The sequence below is a fragment of the Eschrichtius robustus genome, chromosome 19 (genome assembly GCF_028021215.1).
Source record: "Eschrichtius robustus isolate mEscRob2 chromosome 19, mEscRob2.pri, whole genome shotgun sequence".
Taxonomy (NCBI): Eukaryota; Metazoa; Chordata; class Mammalia; order Artiodactyla; family Eschrichtiidae; genus Eschrichtius; species Eschrichtius robustus.
Window position 1 is genome coordinate 52648198 of NC_090842.1, and position 23343 is coordinate 52671540.

The window sequence follows — 23343 nt, forward strand, 5'->3', positions numbered from 1 at the left end:
TCAGGGCTCATGGTAGGGAGTGGCTGCAGCCTAATGGCTGCTAGATGGCAGGTATTCTTTCCTTCCTGAGTTTCCTTGGGGCTCACCAGCTCACGGATGGAGGGCTGCAATTGCTGATGACTATGACATCCTTTGTTTACTGATGTGGCAGGAAATAGTCCATTCCTCACCCTTAAAAAAAAAACCCTAACTCAGAGACCAAGTTGAAGTGGATCTGAGGCTTGCTTCCCACTCCCTTGCTTGGCACCCTGCAGTAAGTCCTTACTTTGCTGCAAACTCCCCTTGTCAGAGTTTGGCTTTCTTCACTTGGGGCATAAGAGGCCTTTGCTTGGTTACATATATGCTGCAAAGTATTTTTTAAAACTACACATCAAAAATCTAATAAATCTTAAGCCGGATAGCAGAACTACGCGCCTCGGTGCGAAGCACTACCAGGCTCGAGTACAGCCGGAGGTGTGAAGAGTCTTCCGCTCACAGCCCAGCCCAGCCCGGGCCGCTCGCGGACTGGCCAGGTCCCCAGGCCCCGCCCACTCAGCGCCGACAGGCGGCCGCAGTGCGCAGGAACGGAAGCTAGACCGCCCCTCCCCCACCCACTTCCGGCCGCGGCTCAGTTCTCCCGCCTCCGCCTGCGCCGAGGCTCGTGGTTGTCCCGCCATGGCACTGTCGCGGGGGCTGCCGCGGGAGCTGGCCGAGGCGGTGGCCGGGGGCCGGGTCCTGGTGGTGGGCGCCGGCGGCATCGGCTGCGAGCTCCTCAAAAACCTCGTGCTCACCGGCTTCTCCCACATCGACCTGGTGAGGGCCAGGCGTGCGCGCGGGCTGAATGGCGGGCCGTGGAGCCGGGGCCGGGGGATCGGGGCCCGGAGGTCCGGACCTGAGCTGTGGGTGCGGGGGCGGACCAAGAGGCCCTGGGGTCGTCGCTGCCCGCCTAGAGGGAGCTCTTCGGCGGCTACGGGGCGGGCGCCGCTGCACGCCGGGCCCGCTCCGCACGCTGAGGAGGCCAAGGGCCCGGGTCTTCCGGGCGTCCCGCGAAGAGCCGTCCCCCGCCTCCCAGGCAGCGCCAATTTGTGGCGGCTCTGGGGTGTGGAAGAGTCCTCGTGTCTTCGCTTCAGAGCAGTTCCCCAGCTTTAACCGGAGGCAGGAGAGGATTGTCTCGAGTCCCTTGGGGATGTTGTGAGTGTTCAATTCGAAGTCCCCCTTAACTAAGATAATATGCAGAGCAGAGGATGGCAGTGGTAACAACCAGGACCTACTGAGCGCTTGTCCCGAGCCCGGCGCTGTCCTGCGCGGTTTACTCGCCTTAACGCACTTAATCTTCGCTACCATCATAGGCTTGTAAACCCTGTCTTCATCCCATTTTATTTTTAACAGATAAGAGGAAAAGTGAGGTACGGTGGGGTTTAGTAACTTAGCTAGAACTCCTTTGTGGCTCGCGCCCCTCTCTTCTGGGTACAATCTGCGTGACTGTCATTGTTATCACCGTAGATTATTTCGTTAAAGGTATTGGTTAGGATTTTAACTTTTGCATTGCTGTACAGTGACGGGAAGCTACTGTAATTCTGAGTCAAGTCATTTCTGTTAATGTAAACTCTTTAGAGATTGGAGTTGTAACCTGAAATTTGGATGTGAGTTTATAGCATCTTAAGGTGTAGTGGAAACATGGAATTAAAAAAAAAAAGTAGAGGTGGCCGACTGAACTAATAAATGAGTGACTGGGGGGAAAAGCATTTACGCATTTTCCATTGGTTTTTATGGGGTTAGTCTTTCCATTCAGTTCTGTATCCCAAATATGAATGTGGCATAGCTAATACCTACTGATACTTCTTCAAAAGGATCATTTTGTAATAGACAAGACAGTGAATTGGGGCCCCTGAAAAATAAATGCTGATCCTTTTTTATTTGGTTTAATTTTTGTAGTAAATTTAGAAAGCACAGATAAAAAATGTTAGGTGATTATATGTTTTGGTGATTTTCACCAAAACCATTAGGGTGTTTCACAGTTAGAACATTTGATTACTCTTCATGTAAATTTATTGAAATGGAGTGAAAATGGTTTTAGTTATAATTATTTCTTCTCATATTTATTTTGAAGCAGCAGTTAGATAAGACTTAAAACGTGAGACTTCTAACCTTGTGTAGAAGTTTCCCTCCACAGCCCTCAAGTAATGATTGTAAATGAAATTGTGTGTGGGTAAAGACTGTTGAATTAAAGAAAGCAGCAAAAATTCAATAAATCTATTTGCCAAGTATTATTTAAGAAAAAGAACAGGGCACAGTTAAATCTATTATGTTGGATTTGAAAGAGTAATCAGATTGATAGAGAAGTGATGGAAATATAATGCATTTTCAGCATCATTTTGTCGTCTAAGGAATTTCCTAACATGTTTGCCAGTATGATTAAACAAATGAACAAAAAAAGCATCCTTTCTAAAATATTTTTGAGAAAGGTGTCTCTGAAATTAAATCTTGTTTTAATACGCATTAAATTATTTTTATCAATTTAACAACTTTAGTATATTGGTCAAAAAGCATTTTCTCCACTAACGTAGCAAATATCAAAAGTTCTGGGTTATGGATGCTGAGGATAGTGATACATATTGCTCAAACATACCAGGAAATTTGTGATTTATCTGGGGTTTATGCATTTGTAGATTGATCTGGATACTATTGATGTCAGCAACCTCAACAGGCAGTTTTTGTTTCAAAAGAAACATGTTGGAAGATCAAAGGCCCAGGTAACTTTGTATTTCTCATATCATTTCTATTTATTCATTTATATTTCTGCCCTTTGGTGGATCTTCCATTTATGGTATTAGGTTAATTTGGACTCTCTAGTAGGAGGGAGAATATGGGGGAAGCCATCTCTTTTTAGCTGAGGAATTATGAAGAATAAGAAGATCTCTAGAAAAGGACAGAAGACTGTGCCATCCTTTCTTATCTACAGAGGAAATAAAAGTGCTCTACCCAATCCTGTAAATGGTGTCCCCTTCTTAAATTTCTGATCGTTCACTTAGAATGAGCCTTGTGTTCCTACATTCCCTGGAGCTTGGCTGCTCCTGTATTTGTGGGCAAGAGAAGCTACAGCTTATGCCATTGTTCCCTTTAGAAGAAGACAGCCTCCCCTGAGGTTTTAGCCATCCTGATCTTTCTTTAGTTCCTTGAATGTCCCATCTTGATTCAAGGTTTTAAAACATCTTTCTCTTTGCTTTTCTCCCAGCTTTTTGGGCAAACTTTCACTCTTTTCTCCTTTTCATTTTTCAAATTTTCTCTAGGGGTGCTTTCCTAAATCTCTTAGACTAAATCATATCTTCCACTCATTACAGCCTCTACTTTTTCTATGTATCATTTATCATAGTTTGTAGTTAAATTTATCTGGATGGTTGTTTGATTAATGTCACTTTTGCTCACCAAGTGCCGTATACAGTTTCTGATATATGGAAGATGCTTAGTAAATATTTGTTGAATGACACTTGGTTACTGCATTTGATATTTTTGCTGAAGCTTGCCATTCATGTACAAGTGTATATAAATAGGTGAAATAACTATTGTCTGCCATAGATAGATCTCATATTCAGATAGAAATGTTGTAGTAATTTAGTAAATTAGTAATTTAGTGTTGTTTGTTTTTCCAGGTTGCCAAAGAAAGTGTACTGCAGTTTTACCCGAAAGCTAATATCATAGCCTACCATGACAGCATCATGAAGTATGCTCTAATTATTATGTTGCAAAATTGTGTTTGCTGTGAATTTTTAATTAAACCTTTAAAGTATAAGATACTTTTATTAGCTGAATATATGAACTCAGAGTCATTCTGCTTATTTAAAAATGATTTTTCTAGAATTATTAAAATGTAGTAGGTTGTGTCCACGTAAGTGACATTCTTTTAACAGTTCATATATATATGTGTGTGTATATATATATGTATATATATATATATAATTTGAATGATTTAGAAAAGAGGTCATTTACTTTAATACTTTCAATAAATAAGTTACTTGGAAACCTAAAAGGACCTTATATTGTTTTAAATAAAGAGGTATTCTAAACTGTAAGAAATCAATATACATGATGATTCAGACTTTTCTAAATATATTGCTCTCATTCTGATAGATTTCAGCTGTGGCCTTTTTCAGTTTAAAAGGTTCCCTCTCAAAATAATTTGTTTATTAGGACTGTGACTTCTGTAACATAACACTGGGAATTGTGATGGGGCAGTAGTTTTGGTGGTACATAAATATACTCTGATCTCAGTAAAGATAGAGTAAAAATATAATTGTGGAGGCGTTGGGGCAAAGGAACCCTGCGTCTAAATGTCCTTTATGTATCGTTGTTGTCCACAAGTAAGTGGTTTTAAAAATAATGAGTTCTTGTTTGAGGCCTGGATTAGAGAAAGTCTTAGGCTTTCTCAGGGAATTTGTGTTTCCAGCTTCCTTTTCATTCTCTGGATGTTTGCTCTACAAGCTTGCCTGTAGCCCTACAACCTCCTTACCCTGTGTTGCTTTCCCAGTGCTGCTAAAAGCAGGGACCCTAGGGGCCTGAACCCTGCCTGATCCTGACCATGTGAGGTGAAGCTACAGGCCAGGCAGATCCTGGGAATGTATTCTTTGTATGTTCCCAGGCACTTGCTGCCCCAAGAAGGCCTGGTGGGACTCTCGAAGTCATGCCAGTTTGAGATTCTGCTCTGTGCCCGAGGTAGCTGGCCAAAACGGATGTGTGGTTTAAATTTGTTTATCGTGTTTGGGGAAAAATCAAACCTATCTATATTGTAGAGACCCCTAATATCAGTTATTTTTGTACTTTTATTACTTTAATGTGCTTTTTAGGACCCTGTATTATACTGTGAAGCTCATGTGTAAGGCCGGTTGTTTTGGTGACCTTTTTTTTTTGTTGTTGTTTTACTTTGTAGCCCTGACTATAATGTGGAATTTTTTCGACAATTTATATTGGTTATGAATGCTTTAGATAACAGAGGTGAGATTATTTTAATACTTTTAATTCTAAGTATTTCCCTTCCTCCATAACAAGGTTGTTTACACAATTAGTGTTAATTAAAATATTTCCTTATGAGTTAGAACTTAAAAGACCTAAAGGGAAGTAAGATCAGGTTTAAAGCTTGCCAATTGATTGTAATTTTAACTAGAACTAGTGTGAATATAGGGGAAGTTAAAATCATTAAAGAGGATGATGCGTAGGTTGCGTGCATGTATATTTGTTTCAGATTATCCCAGCACTTAAGCACAGTGTGACTTCCTTCGTGTATGTGGAGATCTAAGAAATATCAGTGCCCAAATTTCACCCAAAACCAATTGAGTCAAACTCTAAATGGGACCTAAAGATCATATTTTTTCACAGTTCCCCAGATGATCTAAAGGGCAATTATGGCTGAAAACCACTGTTTTGAGAGTAAGGCAACAGGATGTCAAAGGTAGCATAGAAGTCATGGCTCTTGAATTATTTTGGGTATATCTGGTGCTGTAATGTATCAGATTGGATCCTATTACGTGTACACATTTTGGACCATTTAAACTTTACACAAGTTGGTGATATTTCATATAATCAAGTATCATATAGCCAGTTATTGTTAACAAATCTTTGTGTCTGGAATGTGGGGTGAAAATACTTAATACTCTTTCTGTAACTACTTCCACATGTAAAAGTACATCTGTCAAATGAGTTTGTAACAATTTGGGGCCAGAAATATCAAAAGAGAAAACATACAAAGTAGCATGAGAAAGAGGATAACTCTTTTAACCAGACTCATCTTTTTTCCCCTCACCTTAAACTGCCTTAATAGTTCCACGTTGGGACTTCCCTGGTGGTCCAGTGGTTGAGACTCTGAGCTTCTACTGAGGTGGCGTGGGTTTGATCCTTGGTCAGGGAACTAATACCCTGCATGCTGTGCAGCAAAAAAAAAAAAAAAAAAAAAAGATAAATAGTTCCAAAGTTGATACTCCACATTTCTCCATTTACTTCCATGTATTACCTGATAATTTTATTGGAATAAGAGCAAGTTAAGGGGTTGGAAAACATTGAAACAATGTTTTAGCCATATTTAATAGAAGTAGGTACAGCAATAGAAGAGGAAGATGGCACTTTGGTATTAAAAAGTAATATATAGGGGTGCTTCTCCTACAGTAAATTTGTGATATAAATTTCTTATCTTTGAAATTTTGCTGTTGAATGTCTCTTAAATGTCTATAACAGTTGTATTACTCTGGTCATAGCTATAAGAAAGTTGTACATGAAATAAAAACAATAAAAAATGGTTTGGGTAAATTTCATCCTAATTAAAGGTAACTACATAATTTCTTTTTTCTTTTTTTCTTTTTTTTTGTAAACTCCTGTTAACTAGTATTTTTCTTCCAGCTGCCCGAAACCATGTTAATAGAATGTGTCTAGCAGCTGATGTCCCTCTTATTGAGAGTGGAACTGCTGGTTATCTTGGACAAGTAACCACTATCAAAAAGGTAAAGTACTTTTTTTTGGTTTGGTTTGGTTTGGTTTGTTTTTTGCTTCCCACATATTTATTTGGGAACTTAAGGAGGGAAGAAGTAAACTTTGGATATATATGACATGGGCTTGTCAGCATCCAGGATGTAAGGATTATTTTGTGCTCCTATAAAACTTAGATGCTATAAAGGTACCAAAAAGAGTACAGGCAAAGATCTTTTAGCTCTGTGCTACTTTGTTTCATGTAGCTTATATATTAAAATCCTTAGGCTGGCAAGCATAATAAACTTGCCTTTTTAAATTCTTGGTAGCCATGAGACTACATGTCATGTTGTAGTTGATATATGGTAAACCAGCCTTCTAAAAAGTTACTTGTCTAAAGTCTGGATTTATAGATCTGAAGAGTACTTTGAAAAAAAACTTTGGAGTATTTGTAAAGTATTGATATTTCAAATATTTAGATAAAACTAGAGAATAAGAACAAATACATGTGTGTTCACAACCCAGTTTTATACAGTCTCAGCATTGTTATTCATTTGCTGCTCAAATCTTTTTTCTTTGAATTCTTTTAAGAAATTAAACATAGATACATTCGAAGAATCATTTAGCAGGTTTTGAAACTAAAAGGAATTACACTCTACTTGAAATTTGGTATTTTTGTCTGCTCTTTGGCAGTTTTTCCATACTGAAGATTGTGGCCGTGCTTCAGTTGTTTTTACTGTTTAATATTACTCTTCGAAAGCTTAATTTATATCATTCTACAAAGACTTATAAATATCAGTTTATGAGGGGTGACTGCTTGCCATATGGCTGCCCCCAAGAAAGCATATTGGAAGGACACCAGAAATGGCATTATGGAGAAAACACTGGATCTGCTGCAATTTATATTAAAATATTATTTGCAGGTTTGGGGTCTTTAACCATTATTAGAAACACATTGTTCATTACCATGATCCTGAGACACTAGTATGTGTTAAGACTGAGATTGAGAATTGCCAAGATAAAGAATACTCATTCTAAGTTTTAGAAAATTATCTCAGGTGCCGTGGACTTCTTTCAAGGATTCCTTACAGTATAACTTTAAACATAACCCTTTAGCAACGAAATGAAGAGTATTTGGTTTGGCAATACTTAGGATTTTTCCATGTATCTGGATAGCTCTGGAAATTAATGCTTTAAATTCACTTAATCTTCAGGAGCTTATAAGGTAAATCTATAAATAATATTTAAATAACTGAGTTTCACAAATTTGAGAGATAATTGGTTGGAAAGTTGTTATTTGTCTTTCTAGTAGTTTTCCCTGTCTGTTTAGTGTGATCAAGGTAAACTTGTAGTTTCTCCTCACCGGGCCAGGAATCAGAGAAGTCCTGGCTTAGTCTTAGCTGTGACTCTGGTAGATTCAATTAACTTTTACGTTGTAGTTCCTTATCTGTAAAGTAAGGATTTTGGAGTTACTAATATTTTAAAATTTTCTTGACAGTTGGAATATAGATGAAGGAATGAAATGTTTATGATTATATTACAATATTGAGAAACCACCATAATGGGATAAATGTTTTTCTCATATCCTGACTTTGCAGGGTGTGACTGAGTGTTACGAATGTCATCCCAAACCAACCCAGAGAACTTTTCCTGGCTGTACAATTCGTAACACACCTTCAGAACCTATTCATTGCATCGTTTGGGCAAAATATTTGTTCAAGTAAGAGTATATATGTTTCTGGGCATATTTTTAGTACTGATCATGGACAGTGGGGTCATTTTTATTTGAATACCTTGGAGAAATTGTACTTATGATGATGAAGCTTAGTCTGACTGGAGACAGGCATGTAACTAAATGAATACAAATCTATGTATTTGGAAATACTAAAACATACTTAGAAGTAACTCATTGGTTAAAAAAGAAATAATGGAAGTTGAAAATACTTTGTAAAAATACTGAAAATACTACATGTGGAACTTGTAGGATACATTGAATGTGGTAGTTGGAAGAAAAGATACAGGCTTACACACATGAAGAGAGGTGAACATTAATGAGCAAAGGATCCAACTTATGTTAGAAAAAGAACAACAAAGTCAAAAAAATTAGAAGGAACGATATAATTGAGGTAAGAGCAAAAAATAAATTGGCAAGTTTGATCATAAAAAGGAGAGGGGGATAGATAACTAAGTGGGGAATATAATCTCAACACAGATTAGAATAATAAGGGGAAAAAATGGGATGATAAAAGATTATGCCAGTACATATCCCCCCCACCCCCACCCCCAGCTGCGTTGGGTCTTTGTTGCGGCACGCAGGATCCTCTGCTGTGGCATGCAGGCTCTCTAGTTGTGGCCCGCATACTCAGGCTGCGTGCGGGCTTAGTTCCCTGACCAAGGGTGGAACCCGCATCCCCTGCATTGGAAGGTGGATGCTTAAGCACTAGACCACCAGGGAAGTCCCTATGTCAGTACATTTAAAAAACTTAATGATTGGATAAATTCATTTTAAAAACTTAGAAAATGACTCAAAAAGAAATAGAAGGCTCCCTAGGGAAATTTAATCAGTGGGTTAAATTCCTCTGACTGATGCACCAAACCTATGTGAATTTATAGGTGATTTCCACTAAATTTGCAAGGAATATATCATTCTAATCTTATATAAAGTCTCAGAAATTTTTTTTAAACAATGGAATACTTCATGTTTTGGGGCTATCATATCTTTGATAGCAAAACCAGTTAAGGCTGGGGACTTCTCTGGTGGTCCAGTGGGTAAGACTCTGTGCTCCTAATGCAGGGGGCCCAGGTTCGATCCTGGGTCAGGGAACTAGATCCCGCAAGCATGCTGCAACTAAGAGTCCGCATGCCGCAACTAAGACCAGGCACTGCATGCATGCATGCATGAATAAGTAAATAACCTTTTTTTTTTTTTAAGAGAGGGCATTTTGTTATTTATATACTTATTTATTTACTTTTGGCTGCATTGGGTCTTCGTTGCTGTGCGCAGGCTTTCTCTAGTTGCGGTGAGCGGGGGCTGCTCCTTGTTGTGGTGTGGGGTCTTCTCATTGCAGTGGCTTCTCTTGTTGCGGAACACGGGCTCTAGGCACGCGGGCTTTAGTGGTTGTGGCTTGCAGGCTCGGTAGTTGTGGCTCGTGGGCTCTAGAGCACAGGCTCAGTAGTTGCGGCTCGTGGGCTCTAGAGCGCAGGCTCAGTAGTTGTGCACAGGCTTCCTGGATCTGTGGCATGTGGGATCTTTCTGGACCAGGACTCGAACCCGTGTCCCCTGCATTGGCAGGAGGATTCTTAACCACTGTGCCGCCAGGGATGTCCTACATACATTATATAAAAAACAAAACAAAACAGTTAAGGCCGTTATAAGAGGAAAATTGTGAGACATTCTCATTCATAAATGTAGATGAAAAAATCCTATGCAAAACATTAGCATACAAATCTAGAATGGTATAAAACAAAAAGTATACCATAACCAAGCTGTATTTATTCCAGGAATGCAAGCATAGTTTAACACTAGAAAAATCTATAAATGGCATTTACTTCATTAAGAATTTAATGAGAAACTATATAATCTTCATAGGTGTCGAAAAAGCATTTGGTAAAATTTAGCAAACACCTTTTCATGACAAAAATTCTTAGTAAACTAGGAAGAGAACTATCAACCTCATAAAAAATATTTTCTAGAAATCTACAGCAAACATTAGTTTTCCTTATTTTTTGATTAAGGTATAAATCACTCAGAAAAGTAAACATATAATGGTGTAACAACAAAATTTCACAAGAAATACACTTGCAAGCTTTATTTACTTGGCACACAATTTTTTTTCTTTTTTAATAGACTTTTTAGAACAGCTTCAGATTTACAGAACAATTGAGAAGATAGCACAGAGTTCCCACACCCAGTTTCCTCTGTTATTAACATCTTAGTATGATACATACATAACAATGAGCCAATATTGATACATTATTTATTAACTAAAGTCCATAGTTTATTTAAATCTCCTTGGTTTTTGCCCAATGTGTTTTTTCTGTTCCAGGATACCCCATTATAGTTAGTTTTGTCTTTAGGCCCACCTTAAGGGGGCTGTGACAGTTTCTTAAGGCTTTCCTTGTTTTTGATGACCTTGTTAGTTTTGAAGAGTACTGGTCAGGTTTTTTTTTTTGGCTGCATTGGGTCTTCGTTGCTGCGTGCGGGCTTTCTCTAGTTGCGGCGAGTGGGTGCTACTCTTTGTTGTGGTGCACAGGCTTCTCATTGCGGTGGCTTCTCGTTGTGGAGCACGGGCTCTAGACACGCAGGCTCAGTAGTTGCGGTGCACAGGCTCTAGGGCGCAGGCTCAGTAGTTGTGGCACACGGGCTTAGTTGCTCCACAGCACGTGGGATCTTCCCGGACCAGGGATTGAACCTGTGTCCCCTTGCATTGATTGGCAGGCAGATTCTTAACCACTGCACTACCAGGGAAGTCCCTGGTCAGGTATTTTTTAGGATGCCCCACTGTCGGAATTTGTCTGATGTTTTTCTCTTGATAATACTGTGGTTATGGATTTTTGGGAGAAAGACCACAGAGGTAAAGTGCCATTTTCATCATATCATATGAAGGGTACGTGTTATCAACATGATTTATGACTATTAATGTGGGCCTTGATTACTTTAAGGTAGTGTTTGTCTGTTTTCTCCACTGTAAAGTTACTCCCTCCCCTTTCTATATTGTCCTGTCTCTTCTCACCCATTTATTGATATCAGTGTGGACTCATTGATATTGAATATAGTTTCGGTTATAATCTAATACTGTTTTATTTTGTTGCTCAAATTGTTCCAGCTTTGGCCACTGGGAGCTCTTCAGTTGGCTTTGTGCTCTTTGATATACTGCCATCAATGTGTGAGGTTTTTTTGGAGCAATTCCTTACTTTCTGGTACTACAAGATGCTCCACGCTCATCTTGCATGTTTCCTGCTTCAGCCCTAGAATTAGACATTTCTTCAAGGAGCCCTGGTTCCTTTAATTGAAGAATGATACTAGGAACCAAGATGCAAGTGCTTAGGCATAGTTCTGGGGTGCCATTTCTTTTAGGCCCTCTTAGCTGACAGAGCAAAAAATATATTTATACTAATTTGTGTATATAAAATATTGATATGGTTCAATGCAATTCTAATTAAAATCTCATTGGGGATTTTATTAGAACTTGTTCAGCTGATTCTAAAATTTATATGGAAGAATAAAGCCTAAGTGGAACCAAAACATTCTTGGAGAAGAGTAAGTTGAGGTGACTTGCTCTAACAGATTTCAAGATTTAATATAAGGTAAAAATAGTTTAGTGAGTTGCTGGTGCAGGGATAGAAAAACAGACTGTAACTGAGGTTGCACAGTAGATCCCAGATGAAAGAAGGGACTAAATAAAAGGGAAGGCAGTTCACTACCAATGTGGAAAAAAATTGCATTCTCTACTTCAAAGGATATGTGTAAATTAACAATATATAGAAATTAAGTCCAAGTGGATTAATTATTCAGATGTGAAAGACAAAACTTTAAAATTTTCTAATATAGGAGAAAATCTTTATCTTTGGGGTTAAGGAACAATTTCTCAAGATACAAAAGTGCTAATTATAAAATAAAGGATTGATACATTCAAATTCATTTAGTGTCTTGTCAAGAGACATTAAATGATGTATAAATAATAAGCTGTTATATGGGATGAAATAGCTGTAACATATAAGCGACTAAAACTGTGATCTGGAGTATATTCCTGGAATCAATAAGAAAAAGACAACCTGACAAAATAATGCTAACATACATTTTTTCACTTAAAGGGAAACCCAGATAGGCAATAAGCAAATGAAGATAGTGTTTAACTTTATGATTGACTTGCAAAATCACGAATAAAGCCACAGTAACATACTATTTTACACTTGCTAGTTTGGCAGAACATTAAGTCTGGAGAGGAAGTAAGTCGATAGGAACTCTTACGTGCCATTGTGGGGCTGTATTTTGGGGCACAACCAATGTGGGAAACAAATGGCCATTTTCTTGTAAAGTGTATCAGGATGTTTGAGATTTTTACTGTACAAAGGATTTCTTTAAGATAGCTTTATTATCGGACTTCCCTGGTGGTCCAGTGGTTAAGACTCCGTACTTCCGATGCAGGGGGCACAGGTTCGATCCCTGGTCGGGGAAGTTCCGCGTGTTGCAGCCAAAAAAAAAAAAGATAGCTTTTTAGATAGCTTAAGTTATGTGCTTGAGGAATGGTTAGAAAGTTATTAAACAATTCTTAGGATAACTTGCTTAACGAAAGAGAATTTCAGCTTAATACTTTTATGTTATTTCTTATAAAAGAAAACCGTCTTATTCACTGCTGAGTTCCCAGCACCTAGACCAGTGCCTCGCACATAATAGGTGTGTCAGTATTTGTTTAACAGCTAGCTGCAGGTATACTTCACAATTATTATTCTGGCAGTGGAATATTATCCATGTTGGAATGTAAAAGCCGCTCACCTGTCTCTTGATCAAAGATTTTAACATAGGAATTTGCAGAGCCTAGCTGGCAGAAATGAATCTAGGTCTACTAAAATTTAGCCTTGTCTGTGTTGTGGTTGAAATGAGGGATGCAAGCTGTTTTTTGTCTTTTTTTTTTTTTTAGTTAGTTTTGGATGCGTTGGGTCTTCGTTGCTGCGTGCAGGCTTTCTCTAGTTGTGGCAAGCGGGGCTACTCTTTGTTGTGGTGCGTGGGCTTCTCATTGCAGTAGCTTCTCTTCTGACAGAGCATGGGCTCTAGGCACGTGGGCTTCAGTAGTTGTGGCACACGGGCTCAGTAGTTGTGGCTCGTGGGCTCTAGAGCACAGGCTCAGTAGTGTGGACGCACGAGCTTAGTTGCTCTGCAGCATGTGGGATCTTCCCAGACCAAGGCTCAAACCCGTGTCCCCTGCATTGGCAGGCGGATTCTTAACCACCGTGCCACCAGGGAAGTCCCTGCAAGCTGTTTTAAACAGATTGTTTTAATACTTTTAAGTTTATGGAGCATAATTTGTCAATTGTTTATTTTTCAGCCCTACTAAAGATTTGAGATAACTAAATTAGTTGTTTGAGGAAAGTAGGAAAAGTTAACCTTTGTTCAGAGTATTTTGTTGTACATAAATATTTACTACTCTTAAATTATAGCCAGTTGTTTGGGGAAGAAGATGCTGATCAAGAAGTGTCTCCTGACAGAGCTGACCCTGAAGCTTCCTGTGAGTAAACTAGTTGGGATATATTTTCTTATTGGTGAGCACTATCTTTATTTTGCTAATTTAATATTGATAGCTTAAGGCGGGGGGAAATAATTGCTGTTATGTGCTAGATAATATATTATGTGTTTAAGGTGTGTTTTTAAAAATGGGTACTGCCATTTTTCTTGGGAGGAAACATGGTGCAGGGAAGTTTCACAAATCTAGTAAATAGAGGCAGGAGTTGTTCCCAGATCTGATTATAGGTCTGTACTTGGACCTGCTCTACATATGGCCTTCAGACACTGAGGTAGAAAAAGATGGTGACGAGCATGTTATAATTCTGTCTCCTTGAACTCAGAATGCGTCAGATGCGGGTGCCCTCCATGGGTGACTCTTTTTTCCCCTAAAGGTAGATGAGAGCTTAGTTCTACACTAATTACAGTTGAAAATAAAATGGTGTTTGTTTTGTAGGGGAACCAATGGAAGCTGAAGCCAGAGCCAGAGCATCTAATGAAGATGGTGACATTAAACGTATTTCCACCAAGGAATGGGCTAAATCAACTGGATATGATCCAGTTAAACTTTTTACCAAGGTTAGGTTTTCTTTTTTTTTTATAATTGTGGATAGATTTTTGTTACTCTGTTTGTTTTAAACTAGTGCATGATTGAATTACACTTTTTATGCCTACTGCTGTCTTAGTGAATTCATTGATGCAGGTGGGATAAACAGGTTTGAAATTTTAACATCAATACTAAATCAGTATAGCATCTTTATAGAAGGTAAAATACAGAGGCTTGCTTATTCACTCTTGGTTGTCTTTCCATCCCTCACTTTCACTGAACTTCTTGATTTTCTTTGTATAACTGACTTTTGGTTCCTGCTGTTTCTCGTCTTATATCCCTTTGCCGCTCAAATCTTCTATTGAGAGTTTGGTTGACATGTTCTAAATTGCTCTTGAATCCCTAAGCCTGTGTTCTTGGGTGAATTCCTCTTCATTTTATATATTGTTTGCTCAGTATTTTTAGAGAAATCTGTAAGATTGCTTTAATTAGGTCTACCTAATTATGGCTCAGCTAGGCCCTCAGATCTGCGTTTTAAAAGTCTTTTTATTTCTCCTACCTTCATTGCCTAGCAAGTTTATCATAATAGGCACTTGAAGCTTTCTCAACTTGTCTTAAACTGCCTAATATGACCTTATTAGGCAGATGACCTTAAGGATATATTAACAGGTTTGAAGCCATTGGACATAATTTACCTGTTAAGAGAAGGTCCCACTTCACCGCAAACTCTTTCTCTTTTCCCTGCTTCTTTTTTATTTTATTTTTTTTATTAAAAAAAAATTTTTTTAATTGGAATATAGTTGATTTACAATGTTGTGTTAGTTTCAGGTGTGCAGCAAAGTGAGTCAGTTATACATATATTTCAAGATTCTTTTTCCATATAGGTCATTACAGAGTACTGAGTTCCCTGTGCTATACAGTAGGTTCTTATTAGCTCTTTTCTGTTTGAGAGAAATCCCTTTGAGTAAAGGCTAACGCTTCCACCTGGTATTTTTCCGTCTTGTACCTTTTTCTTCAAATAGTATTTTCTCTCTGCCCTGCATCTTGAGTCTCCTGGCTCCTCCTGTCTGCTTTCTGGCATGCACACGTCCTGTTGTCCTAAGCAAATGGCCTACTGCTCCCTCCAGCTTCTATTTCATCTTTCCTCAGTGACAATACATGTCACAGGTTGACTTTCTTAAACCTACTGCATTTATTTCCTCATTACAGCCTTTACCTTAGAAAGTGGTTTTTATTTTGATTATACTTAAAATCAAATGCACTTAACTCTGATATGGTTATCGACAGTGTTTTCCAAACTAGTATCCATATACCTATTTCCATTCCAACCTGAGCAACAGTTGAATGCCAGAATAATCTGAAGTACATCTCCAATCCGTTGTTCAACAGGTAACTTTAAGCATCTGCTGTGTGCCAGGGGCCACTTTAAGTACAGAGGATTTAGTGGTGAAAGACAGAAAATAGGGTCCCAGCTCTTTTTAGGGAGGGAGCTCAGCATCTAGAAGGGAAGTCAAACATTGAACAAGGAATTTCAAGTTCAGGTTGTTATGACGTTCAGTTCTGATGCATTGGAACCCTCTAATAATAAGTAAACTTAACCCCACTTATTATTAAACATTATTATTAGACCTAGTATGAGGGTTCAGAAGAGGCTGTCCAGAGGCTGTCAAGACTTCTTCAAAGTCTTGACATTTCAACTCAAGACTTTAAAGAATAAGGGTGGGGATGAGTGTGCAGCATATAGAAAGAAAGTTTCAGGTTGAAGAACTGAAATAATTCCCATTAAAGGGGAGAGTGGAAGGAGGTCTGGAAAGGTAAGCTGAGGTTAGATCTGGCACGATAAGGATGTTATACCAAGACAGTGGGAATCCATTAATGGGTAGTCTATAAGGTATAGAAAGTATGCAGTGCACTATTGTAGGACCTGGTGTTCCTCTTGTAACCAATATGGGACAGTGCCTTCTGGAGTTGTGCAATGCCAGAGTAATCTGAAGTACAACCATCTGCATTCCCAGTGGAGTGTGGAGGAAAAGTTAGACTCAACAGGACTTTGTATGTATAAAGTGAGGAATGAAGAATAATACTACCTGGTTTCCTGCTGGGCAGCAGGTGAACAGAGGTGCCGTTCTCTGAGATAGGTAGGGTGAGAAATAGATGTGTGTGTGGGGGTTGGGGAAGAGGGGAAGGTGATAGAATTAATTTTGAGATTCCTCTGGGATATTAGAGAGATGACAGATGGTTCAAGGTAAGTAGAGCAGTTTAGACTAGGGATTTGGTTGAGATTCATAGGTTTATAGAAAGAGACAGGAGTGTGAAGATAGGGACTTCCTGGGTGGCGCAGTGGTTAAGAACCTGCCTGCCAATGCAGGGAACACGGGTTCGAGCCCTGGTCCGGAAAGGTCCCACATGCTGTGGAGCAACTAAGCCCATGCGCCACAACTACTGAGCCTGCGCTCTGGAGCCCGTGAGCCACAACTACTGAGCTCATGTGCCACAACTACTGAAGCCCGAGCGCCTAGAGCCTGTGCTCCGCAACAAGAGAAGCCACCGCAGTGAGAACCCTGCACACCACAACGAAGAGTAGCTCCCACTCACCGCAACTAGAGAAAGCCCACGCACAGCAATGAAGACCCAACACAGCCAAAAATAAATGAATAAATAAATAAATTTTAAAAAAAACTTACAGTACTCAGAGCTGTGTGGTTTTCACACTGAATTGTACTCTAATTAGTTGTATATTTGGCTGGTTTTCAAAGATTAAGGATGCTTAATAAATATTTATTGAATTGAGTATATTTTGATAGAAATAGTTCTTTTAACTTAGCCACATCTAAATTCATACCTGGTACATACAACAAACCTGTGGAATAAATCAGTCAACAATAGAAAATATAGCTAAGGAAAAGGTAAAACTATTAAAATCATCTGAAATTCTGCCACATAGGAAGTGTGATTCATGTGATGGTCTCTCAGTCTACATGTGGTAATGTTTATGTTTTTATTTTCGAAATAGGAATTGTTTTGTGTGTTTGAGGTTATTTGGGGGGGCGGGAGCACATTTCAGAGATGTTGCAGATGGTTAAATTCTGTTTTTGAGCCCTTTTTAAATGTGTGTGCTTTATTGGTATGTACCCACAAACTTGGAGATATTGCTAACTGGTACCTTTAGCCTCAATTCTTGTGGAGTTGGTGTGTATTCACTTAGTCCGCTTGAATGGTATGATTGTGCTTCCGACTGATCTGAGGAGCTAATTTAGGGGAGGTGACTTGGGAGGACAGCGTCAGTCAGCACAGTTCAGAGTTCCCTTACTCTGCTTTCATCAGCATCTCTGATTTTAACTGTTTCACATACAGGGGTTTTGTGTAAAATTTCCTTTTACACAAAGGTTTAAGCTCCCCCTGCCCCTTTGAGAATTGTTCATCTACTGGTATGTAACATGTGTTCTTTAAATCAGATTTTATAGTGTAATGTTTAAAATAAATCAGCAGGGAAATTTCGTTTTACTTTATCAGCATGGGGACTGTAGGGTTCATGGAATTTACCTTTCTTCCTTTCCTTCTTTCCTTCTTTCTATCTTAGCTTTTTAAAGATGATATCAGGTATCTGTTGACAATGGACAAACTGTGGCGGAAAAGGAAACCTCCGGTTCCATTGGATTGGGCTGAAGTGCAAAGTCAAGGTAAAGGATACATTTTTGTCTTTGGGATACCTAAATTGGAAATTCTCTAACCTAAAATCTTTAAATAGCCCTGTCATTTCTTGTTATACAGTGGTATACACCCATGGTAAGAAATTCAGACAGACAGTTCAACAAAGTATGAAGAAGGAAAATCACTGGAAATCTCATCACCTAGGGAAATAGTTACTATTAATGTTTTGAGGAATGTCTTGGTGATAACTCCGTGCACGTAGACGCAGGCAGTTGTATATGCACTTTCCGTAAATGGAATCATACTATTTATATACTCTGACTTGCTCTTTTCAGTCAGTATTATTTAACTAGTCCCTTATCAGTTAACATTTAGTTGTTTCATATTTTCCCTGACATAAAGTGTTGTTCCTTTAACTTAGGAACATATGCAAGAAAAACTATTGTAGTAGTGACTACTTCCTTACCCACTCTCCTTCAACACATTGTGTCTCAGCTTGTTTTGCACAGCAGTGTTCAGCATAGTGGAACTGAAAAGGTACCAGGAGACTTAGGATGTCAGTTTGGAGCAGTTTTCTGCAGTTATCTACAGTAACGGATACTTCACTTTATGGCCCAATTCAAGTATTGCTCTAATAGCTTCCACTTATTGAGTGCTAACTGTGTTCTGGGCATAATGCTTATTATCTTATCTACATTATATTCTTGAATCCTCCAGTAATCTCCTATGAAGTTCTGAGACAGTCTTGCACCTTTCCCATATTAATGTTGGCGATTTTCTTGTACACATAAGTGTATCATAGTGATAATTACTTTAATGGAATTTGTTTCATATTATTTGATTTTCTTATCGTCAGGTATTGAATTGTTAAACAGAGTAGAGGAATGATGTTAATAATGAAATTTCTAATATTTTTTTCTTTAGGAGAAGAAACCAATGCATCAGATCAACAAAATGAACCCCAGTTAGGTCTGAGAGACCAGCAAGTTCTAGATGTAAAGAGCTATGCACGTCTTTTTTCAAAGAGCATTGAAACTTTGAGAGTTCATTTAGCAGAAAAGGGAGATGGAGCTGAGCTTATATGGGACAAGGTTTGTTTTGAAAATGTGTGGCAATTACTTGTATATCAAATGTATATTTTAGTTCTTGAGCTGTACCAGAACTTAGTAATTTGGGGATATTGTTTATTCTACCAGATTTTGAGGACATGTTGATTTTTGTTTGGATGTTTTCATCTCTAATTACTACATTGAACTATGAATTTTCTATATGTGAATTTAAACAATATCATAAAACCTCATTTTAGATTCTCATGTGTTCATGGTTTATAAATGTGACTTTACTGGAGTAAAATGTTTATCTGACTTAAGCAAATAGGCTTAAGAGAACTTCTTACGTAATAGAGATTTGTTAATAGAAGTCATAATATCCTTTTGGGGACAACAGCTCATAGGCCTAATTTGGCCTTGAAAGTAATAAAATTGCCCTTTAACTCTTAAAGGTCTGAGAGACTTCTCAATTCAAAAATGAGATGTAATTTTTCTTACAAGTTAAAACAATATTTAATAGTGTTTTGCAGTTAAATGTTACGTTTTGAGATTTGGTGAGTTTACTTATTTTTAATTAGTCAATATTTTCTATGGTTGTAAATGATTTATCTGATAAGGTTTATATGTTCATATATTGGTAAAGATTTGCTGTGAGTTTTAAAATAAGGAGAAAAGTTTGATCAGTTTAAGAAAACTAAGGTAACTTTATGTGCAAATTTTGAGACGGGTTGAATCAGACATCTGAAATAAAGCTGGTAAATTTAGATTTGGGGGAGTCTTGTAAACATTAGTCTTTAGGGTTTCTGTGCTATAAGGAGTAAACTGTTAAAAAAATTTTTTTCATTGTTACTGTTACACTAGTGGTTTGGGAGGTTTTCGTCTATACACAGGGGCTACATAACAAAACTTGGAACTGTGAATTGTTAGCCTCTGTGAGTAAACTCTGTAACTAATGGGTGTGATAAGCCAATTGCCTGGGGAAGTACCTGATGGACACTGTGTTGGATACTCTTAAATAATATTTAATCTTCACCACAACCTTACAAGATGTTTATATAATTTTTCCTATTTAACAGATTAATGAATATTGGGTCAGGGAGGTTTATTTGCCTGTGGTTACATAGCCAGCCAAATAAGTATGTAAAGAACCCACATCCTATCAATGCTTTTTCTTTTATACTTTGGTGTTTCTGAATTATGGGCTAGGATAGTTTCTTCTCAGTTCAAAGCAGGAAACCTTGCTGAAATCTAATTAGAGAGACTAGGATATAGTCTCAGGAAGAACGGAAATTGTAAAGGGAAAATTATTGTCCTGCCACATCTGAAAAGAAACAATATAGTACTGTGGTGTACGTGAAGGGAGTTTGGAGAAGGAAAGCCAAAAGGAGTAGTTCAGCTGTTTCTGAGGCTTCAATGAAATAGCTTTCTCAAAACAGCCTGTGTTCCCTGGGTTCTGTACTTGTCACACAACCTTATTGTTGACTGATGGACCCAGGGAAGGATTGCCACCATCAATAAATGCAATTGGTATTCTGGTCTATACTCTTAGTCTCCAGTGCATTTGTTTAAGCAGGAGTGAATTCCTAGAACCTGCTGGCTCTTGGTAAGACTGCATTCCTGGATCACAGGAGCTGATGATGAGCCCCTGCCCCCTTCTCATCCAGAGAGGCCATCTCTTGTTGTAGTTGACTTGTTATAAATGTGTGAAACTGCTGTTCTGAAAGAAATACTAGCCAAATTAGTAGATTTGTGGGGAGACTTGTTAAATTGTTTAAATTATTGGCAGGATGACCCATCTGCAATGGATTTCGTCACCTCTGCTGCAAACCTCAGGATGCATATTTTCAGTATGAATATGAAGAGCAGATTTGATATCAAATGTAAGTTTTTTTGTACTTCAATTGTATCATCTAAAATTCTAAGTTTTTTTTTTTTAACAGCTAAACTTTTTTTTTTTTTTTTTCCAGCAATGGCAGGGAACATTATTCCTGCTATCGCTACTACTAATGCAGTGATTGCTGGGTTGATAGTATTGGAAGGATTGAAGATTTTATCAGGAAAAATAGACCAGTGTAGAACAGTGAGTGTTTCTATTTGCAATTTTTAAATTAAAACAATAAAATTGGTTTAAAGCAATGGAAAATAATTATTCAAGTTACCTTGTGAGTTGCATGTTTAAGTAAGCTTCCTGGAAATTATAACAAAAAGGAAAACACATTTGCTTCTCTTATTTTTGTCACATTTGCAGAAGCTAGTTTGCTTCTAACATTTCTAGTTTTACTGATTTCTTGGAAGAACTCCTTGTGTGGGTCCTTATATTAACTTTTCTCAATTGTTTTTCAATTCTAAGAGTTCTCTGGTTTAAAATTCCATTTGGTTATTTTGTAGTCCCCTGTTCTTCAGTCATTTTTTGTCAGTCTTTTTTATTTTAAACTTATATTTGGTCATGTTAATGTCTGAAATCTTTATGGATGAGTTTACAGTCATCTGCTAGATCTCATAGTGTTTTGTTTGCTTATGTGATACATGATTTTTAAAAAAAAACAATTAGTATTTGTTAAAACTATATCTGTGATAATTCTTTAAGGACCTATTGAAGGTGTGTTTCTTCAGAGAGGATTTTGTGTTTATTTTAATTTTATTTATTTAGTTTTTAAAATTGTATTTATTTATGGCTGCGTTGGGTCTTCGTTGCTGTGTGCACGGGCTTTCTCTAGTTGCGGCGAGCGGGGGGGTCACTCATTGCAGTGCGTGGGCCTCTCATTGCGGTGGTTTCTCTCTTGTTGCAGAGCATGGGCTTTAGGATCAGGGCTTGAACCCGTGTCCCCTGCATTGGCAGGCAGATTCTTAACCACTGCGCCACCAGGGAAGCCACCCAGTGCCACATTATTAATGCACTCTTAAAATACCTTTTATTGTTTCCATGAAATTTCAGGGTGAGGGAATGTAGACTCATATGGTCAGTCTGCCATCTAGGTTCAGTTTTCTATTTAAATTTTTATTTTGGTTGTCAATGTTTTTAATTTATAAGAACTATATATTTTTTGATTTCTACCTTTTTATAGCAGCCTGAACAAGTGTCTACTTTGTTCTGTAACATCCTTTCCATTTCTTTGCTTTCTTATCTCTATTCTTCTCTTGGGCTAATGATACCCATATGTCCGGGCTTCATTTGTTCGCATTTATAAATGAATGCCAGGATAGGTTAATAATAGTGTTAGCCTGAGTATTAGTAGTGTTAGCAATTGTTTTTATTACTGTTGATTTCTACCTTCCCAGTGAAGATCAGGATCAAATAAGTCTGTTCTCTCATTGTACCCTGTTTCCAGCCCTGACAGTACAAATGTATATGCCTGGTATTTATTGTGGAGAGAGGCTACAGTAGGGCTGTTCCTAGCACTTAATGCCTGTCAAGGGATTTACTTCTTTAAGCTTCGGGGAATTGATGGGGTTCTTCTTTAGAGTTAATTCATCTTAGCAGATACCATACTACATGGTAATTCCACGATGAGAATTTGTGTATCAGCCTCCAGTGTTCTGACATTCGTAACTTCGGTGCAGTTTTTTTTTTTTTTTAATTTCCTTTGGTTCATATTATTTTTTTGTTTGGGTATTAGGGAAATGGTAATAGTGCCAGACATACATTATTTTTCCTTTAATTATGTAAATGTTAATATCATAGTCATCTGAAAATTTGAAAAAAGGGCAGCTCATTTGTTCCATGTATCTGCGAAAGCATTATCATCAATTAGAGAAATTAGTGTATTGGTCTTGTTAGAAGTTGGCTTAAAGTTGATAAGAATAACCACTAAGAAGGAACCCCAAAACTGATTTAATGATGATACCAGAGACAAGTATGGTTAGGCCCTTATTTATGCTAAATTAGTTTGCAGAATAGTCTATAGAGTCTTCAGTACAAGGAGATTTCTTTTCAGTAAGCTCAGCCTTATTTACAAGGTAGCTAATTTAAAAAGAAGGTTGGAAAAATCAGTCTCTTAAGAAGGTTTTGGGACTTCCCTGGTGGCGCATGGGTTAAGAATCTGCCTGCCAATGCAGGGAACGCGGGTTGAAGCCCTGGACCGGGAAGATGCCACATGCCACGGAGCAGCTAAGCCCGTGCGCCACAACTACTGAGCCTACGCTCTAGAACTCACGAGCCACAGCTGCTGAGCCCGTGTTCCACAACTACTGAAGCCTGCATGCCTAGAGCCCATGCTCCGCAACAAGAGAAGCCACCACAATGAGAAGCCTGTGCACCGCAATGAAGAGTAGCCCCCGCTCGCCACAACTAGAGGAAGCCCGCACGCAGCAATGAAGACCCAACACAGCCATAAATAAATAAACAAACAAATAAATAAGTACATACTCAAACTTTTTTTTTTTTAAAAAAAAAGGTCTTGATTTTCCTTCTGGAAGGGAGTATTTAAGTGAACACTGTATGGTATATA

General features: G+C 38.3%; 1 protein-coding gene across 1 annotated transcript in view; it reads left to right on the forward strand.

Annotated features, from left to right (window-relative positions):
* The first annotated feature begins 598 nt into the window (after positions 1-598).
* UBA2 (ubiquitin like modifier activating enzyme 2) overlaps positions 599-23343 on the forward strand; it is a 31449-nt gene continuing 8704 nt past the window's right edge. The window contains exons 1-12 of the mRNA XM_068527855.1: positions 599-792; positions 2649-2732; positions 3630-3700; positions 4904-4968; positions 6364-6464; positions 8028-8149; positions 13588-13655; positions 14106-14227; positions 17776-17875; positions 18771-18937; positions 20682-20775; positions 20863-20975. Coding sequence (XP_068383956.1) covers positions 655-792; positions 2649-2732; positions 3630-3700; positions 4904-4968; positions 6364-6464; positions 8028-8149; positions 13588-13655; positions 14106-14227; positions 17776-17875; positions 18771-18937; positions 20682-20775; positions 20863-20975 — 1245 coding nt within the window. The 5' untranslated portion in view covers positions 599-654. The remainder of the gene's footprint in view (positions 793-2648; positions 2733-3629; positions 3701-4903; positions 4969-6363; positions 6465-8027; positions 8150-13587; positions 13656-14105; positions 14228-17775; positions 17876-18770; positions 18938-20681; positions 20776-20862; positions 20976-23343) is intronic.